Raw genomic sequence first — 6,000 nt, 5'->3', positions numbered from 1 at the left:
GGCAAACAGTGGAGATCTTCCAAACCTTTTTTGAGATGGAGTTCCACTCGTCGCCCTGGCTGGAGTGCAATAGCACAATCTTGGCTCACTGCAACCTCTGCCTCCCGGGCTCAAGCAATTCTCCTGCCTTAGCCTCCTGAGTAGCTGGAATTACAGGTGCCTGCCACCAGGCCCGGCTAATTTTTTTTTTTTTTAGTAGAGATGGGGTTTCACCATGTTGGCCAGGTTGGTCTTGAACTACTGACCTCAGGTGATCCACCTGCCTCAGCCTTCCAAAGTGCTGGGATTACAGGTGTGAGCCACCGTGCCCGGCTGAGTTCTTTTTTTAATGGAAAGAATTTGGCATTCCTGCAGTAGATATAAGGCAGCAGAAACAGAAACTGTGCAGGCATGTGTAACAAGAATGCAGATGCCATTTATTTGGTCCATAAGTATAGTCGTTATTTGAGTTTTACAAAACATCGAATATAAATAACCTGAAACTGTAACAATACACAAAAATTGGCTTCTTACACAGACATACCAGGCAGTACAAACTGAAAACTTGAGTAAATTAACATTGTTTTACATTAATATACATAGTGCCATTTTACATTTAAAAACAAGTTTCAATGCATAGCACTTGATACTTCTTTGAATCTGTTTCAATCAGTTAAGAGTATGAAAATGGTTAGATCTAGGCTAAAAATAATTCTTCTTCTAGCCAAAAATAAAGGCATAATATTTATAACCAGGTATCAACTTTACTAAACCACAATATTTTGAAACTATTAATGATACCTAAGGGTATTTACATTAAAAAGGCAACATGCATTGTGTTGTTTTATCTCATGACTGGTTATGCACACACTTTGTTCAAAGGGTTTTTAAAACTATATTCCTACTTTCAATACAGCATACTGCAATGTGTCTAACAGTTCTAGCAAAATGAATGCTTTCAAAGGGAGCAGAATCATTTTCAAGTCACTGGTGTCAATTTTTTCCCTTTGGAACAAAGGACATAACAATCTGGTTCTGCCCAGATAAACTAAATAGTAAGAGGGTTCTGTTTAGAGGCATTTCTGTTCAATCTAATGCTATGACATCATCAAGCTCTTCCTTCTGTTCTATACGTGACCTCTTTGCACTGAGATTCTCTTTCTCATCTAATTTCCTCTTGCGGCTTCTCTCTTCTTCACTGACATCGGCATTATTTGAAGAATCTTCTTCATCCGAATCAACTATGAGAACATCATCTTGCTCTTGAGCTTATTTCAGAAAAAAGAAAATGGGTAAAAGCATGGGAGTTACTTGTGCTCACCAGTATTTTCTATAAGTGAAAGCTGACTCTTCTAATATACACCAAACAAGAATGGCTGCATTTTCACTTTACACATTACATATTTACATACTGTTTTAAATGTTTTATATGATAATAACCTATTTATATTCTAATCAAAACAAAAAATTGTGACAAGCATTACGTAACTCAAAGGACTCATACACATCCTTGACTCCACCTCTACATTCTCCAATAGAAAAGCAGAGGGTACATATTCTAATAATGGTAGTAGTGGTAACAATAACAACAATACAGCACTTACAATGTGCCAGGAACTGTTCTGAGCACTGTGCATATGACAACTCATTTAATCATCACAACCCTATAAAGAAGATCACATGATTATCTGCTTTCCAGGAAAGGAAACTCAGTGAATAACTTCCCAAGCTTACATAGTAGCAGAGGATGAAGCCAGGAACCATCCCTAATGCAGAACTGATACTAAAGGTGGTTTTATCTCCTCGTCCAACAAAATCAAAGGCAGAATACCTATCTTACTCATGGCTGTAACCTTGGAAACCTACCCACAGTAGAGAATCAATAAATGTACATTTCAAATTATGATTTTGGAAAATCTACCGGATAGTCTCTTCCTCAAAGGAAGATGATGGACCTTTCTAATTTCAGTGAGGGGAAAAAAAACAGGTTATGAACCAATGACCCAGGCCATAATCTGAATGTTCGTCTCCAAAATTCTCAAGAGAACACTAGAGCCAAGAGTGAACATATTCCAAAGAATACCACAGACATAGGGTCAAAGAAATGAAAACAAAGAAGTAAAAATTTGGTAACCTTTAGTTTCCTAACTAAAGGAAGAAAGGGAGAGAAGTAAATATTCAAATCAGAATACAGTAAAGAATCAGTTATTTGGAAAAATACCAAGCACCAGCACTGAAAATCCAGGGGAAAGGACTATATCCAAGTCATACTGCTGACAAGGAAACTCTAACATGCCTAAATTCCGTACTTACCAAGCACCTGTTCACTCAAAATAGTCAGATGCATGGCTTTATTGCTCCTTAAAACAAGCATACAAAACCCCAACCTGCTACTATATAGGCTGACTTTGCGCACTAGTAAACTATCATTTCAAACTGTAAAAACCAATTAACAAAAAATAACAAAGTGTTCCTATTTTCTGTAAGAAATTTCCGTAAGAATTTCCCCCAGTCTTAAATGACTTTTTGTTTGTTTGTTTTGAGCCCGAAGTCTCGCTCTGTCACCCAGGCTGGATGGAGTGTAGTGGCACGATCCCAGCTCACTGCAACCTCCGCCTCCTGCCTCAGCCTCCCAAGTAGCTGGGACTACAGACATATGCCGCCACGCCCGGCTAATTTTTTGTATTATTAGTACAGATGGGGTTTCACTGTGTTGCCCAGGTTAGTGTCCAACTCCTGAGCTCAGGCGATCTGCCCGCCTCGGCCTCCCAAAGTGTTGGGATTACAGGCGTGAGCCACCATGCCTGGTCTTAAATGACATTTTTTTTTTTTTTTTGAGACATGGTCTTGCTGTTGCCCAGGCTGCAGTGCAGTGTTGAACTCCTGGGTTCAAGCGAACCACTTCAGCCTCCTGAGTAGCTGAGACTACAGGTACACGCTACCATGACTGGTTAATTTTTTTTTTTTTTTTGTAGAGATGGAGGTCTCTCACTGTGTTGCCCAGGCTGTTCTCCAACTCCTGGCCTCAAGTAATACTCCCCTCTTGGCCTCTCAAAGTGCTGGGATTACAGGTGTAAGCCACCACACCCAGCCTTAAATGTTTTCATGGTTCATAAATTCAAAGCTCCATTACAACAATCAATACCAAACCAATACACACCTCTAGTAGTTTTATGGATTTATGGTCAATGTTCCTAATAATCAGTTTGTTTTTACTCTTGCTTGGTGGGTATTTAATAACCTGCTGGCTAGAGCCATACTCACCTGTGGAGGTGGAGGGCTGAGCTCCATCATCACTGCCATTGGTTATGCTTTTGGCAGCATCTTCAGCTTGTTTGGGCCCCACTTTTTCCAGGGCATCACCAACAACTTCAAATTCAACATCCTTTCCTAGGTCTTCACTGCAGGAGAATCACACAGGTCACTGCTATGACTATTTACAAAGCAAAGGAGCACCAGAGAAATCCTGTTGTTCCTCACAGCATACACTATGTACACACCAAATATGTGGATTCTAATTTTTTTTAATAAAAAAAAATTAAAGATAGGGTCTCGTAATGTTGCCCAGGCTGGTCTTGAAATCCTGGGCTCAAGCCATCCTCCCACCTTGGTCTCCTAAAGTGCTGGGATTACAGGCGTGAGCCAACCATACCCACACCTTGGATTCTAATTTTCAAAGAGCTAAACTTATAATAAAAAAGACGGTACACAACAAATTTCTGTGATAATCAAAAACTCTACATGCACTTTCAAATCAGGGCAAGGTTTTGGGTTTTTGTTTCTTTAAAACAGTAAATAACTTTTATTGCTAAAGCATAAAACTGGGTCCAAAATTCAGTGGCCTAAAGCAACTCTTAGACATTCTTTCTTCAGCTACTATGCCAAAAAAAGATTTCTATATCCTCTACTTACAATGTGATCTTTTTCTTTCTTTTTTTTGAGATAGAGTTTCACTCTGTCGCCCAGGCTAGAGTGCAGTAGCATGATCTCAGTTCACTGCAACCTCTGCCTCCCAGGTTCAAGCTATTCTTCTGCCTCAGCCTCCCAAGCAGCTGGGACTATAGGCGCGCCACCAAGCCCAGCTAATTTTTTTTGTATTTTTAGTAGAGACAGGATTTCACCATACTAGCTAGGCTGGTCTTGAACCCCTGAGCCTGTGATCCACCCGTCTCAGCCTCCCAAAGTGCTGGGATAACAGGTGTGAGCCGCCGCACCCGGCCTACAATGTGATCTTAACTATAGTAATGTGGTGTCTTATGGGCAGAACTACATGATTTCTGGGTCCCCCCCCATCTTTACAAAGTACACCATGCTTCTGTACATGAAAACTCCCAAAAACATCAAAAACATGTAAGTCAAACAAAAGACATACATGTTTTAAGGGGTGGGGTTCTGTTCCCAGAGAGCTAAAAAATATTATTAAAAACCCTAATTATGCCTCCTCTTTTACATACTATGTGGTATTTCCACTTTATTGTACATGTCCTTCCACTGTCTCTTCTTTCACAAGTGAAAACAAGCATGCCACTTACATCTAACTAGTGTCCAACTGAAGCAAGACCACTTTGACTCCATTATATAACTGTGAAATACACTACTTACTAATAACTCACATTCAGTCCTTCCTGTCATTTTTTTTTTTTTTTTTTTTTTTGACACAGAGTCTCCCTCTGTCGCCCAGGCTGGAGTGCAATGGCGCAATCTTGGCTCACTGCAAACTTGGCTCCCAGGTCCAAACAATTCTCCTGCCTCAGCCTCCTGAGTAGCTGGGATTGCAGGCATGTGCCACCACACCCAGCTAATTTTTGTATTTTTAGTAGAGATGGGGTTTCACCATGTTGGTCAGGCTGGTCTTGAACTCCTGACCTCGTGATCCACCTGCCTCACCCTCCCAAAGTGCTGGGATCACAGACATGAGCCATCGTACCTGGCCTCCTTCCTGTCATTTTATGCTTTTTATAAACAAAGTATGAAATGCAGTTCTCTCCAAATAACCACACCAACACTATGCATGTTTGTATACTCATGAAAATATTGACAAAATAACTGGACGCAGGTGGCAGCACCACTAAACCCTTTATGTTTGTTAGATGCTACCCAAAAATCCCAAGTCAGGCGCAGTTCCACCATGTAGAACAAAAATGCACCCTGGTCAATACACGAATATATCAGAGTAGGGGACCATGTCTATCTTAACTGTGCTATAGACTCGGGAATCTGTACAGACAATTCTTTTTTTTTTTTTTTTTTTTTTTTGAGATGGAGTTCTGCTTTTGTCACCCAGCCTGGAGTGCAATGGCGCAATCTTGGCTCACAGCAACCTCTGACTCCTACGTTTCCGGGATTACAGGCGTGCGCCACCACCAGCCTTTGGCCAGGCTGGTCTCAAACTCCTGACCTCAGGTGATCCACCCTCAGGTGATCGACCTCCCAAAATGCTGGGATTACAGGTGTGAGCCACCAGGCCCGGCCAGTATAGACAATTCCCAATATTCTTTTGTTATTGCCACAAAATCACAAACGAAATGATTTGTTTTATGGGAGAAATATTTCTTTTTTCTAGAGAACCTTGAAAAATAATTAATAATTTTATTCCAGTTCAATTACTATAATGAATTCGCCTCTGTTTAAACTATTCAAACACCTGGACTCTAGGTCTTTCTGATCAGCCACCACTGATGACAATTACTCTTAAACATTTTTTGCTTATTTCTTTTATATCTGGGTTTGTTTTCTTTTTTAAGTTGGAGTCTCACTCTGTCACTCAGGTTGGAGTGCAATGGCGCGATCCCAGCTCACTGCAACCTCCACCTCCTGGGTTCAAGGGATTCTCCTACCTTACCCTCCCAAGTAGCTGGGACTACAGGTGCCTGCCACTATGCCCGGCTAATTTTTGCATTTTTAGCAGAGACAGGGTTTCACCATGTTGGCCAGGTTGGTCTCGAACTCCTGACCTCAGGTGATCCGCCTGCCTCGGCCTCCCAAAATTCTGGGATTACAGGCGTGAGCCACCACACCCCA

General features: G+C 41.2%; 1 protein-coding gene across 3 annotated transcripts in view; it reads right to left on the bottom strand.

The window, feature by feature from the left end:
* Positions 1-395: 395 nt before the first annotated feature.
* The window catches only part of UBA2 (ubiquitin like modifier activating enzyme 2), a 42,989-nt gene continuing 37,384 nt past the window's right edge, over positions 396-6,000 (bottom strand). For 2 of the 3 annotated variants that reach the window (XM_055236279.2, XM_055236281.2), the window contains 2 exons: positions 3,244-3,380; positions 396-1,247 (listed from right to left, as the gene is read on the bottom strand). In XM_055236279.2, coding sequence (XP_055092254.1) covers positions 1,066-1,247; positions 3,244-3,380 — 319 coding nt within the window. In that variant the 3' untranslated portion in view covers positions 396-1,065. Of the gene's footprint in view, positions 1,248-1,289; positions 1,644-3,243; positions 3,381-6,000 lie in introns of those variants that run through there. The other variant, XM_055236280.2, reaches the window with a different exon arrangement.

This window comes from Symphalangus syndactylus, chromosome 13 (genome assembly GCF_028878055.3).
Source record: "Symphalangus syndactylus isolate Jambi chromosome 13, NHGRI_mSymSyn1-v2.1_pri, whole genome shotgun sequence".
Lineage (NCBI taxonomy): Eukaryota > Metazoa > Chordata > Mammalia > Primates > Hylobatidae > Symphalangus > Symphalangus syndactylus.
The sequence above is the reverse complement of the archived record's forward strand: the minus strand, read 5'-3'. Positions and strand labels throughout refer to the sequence as shown.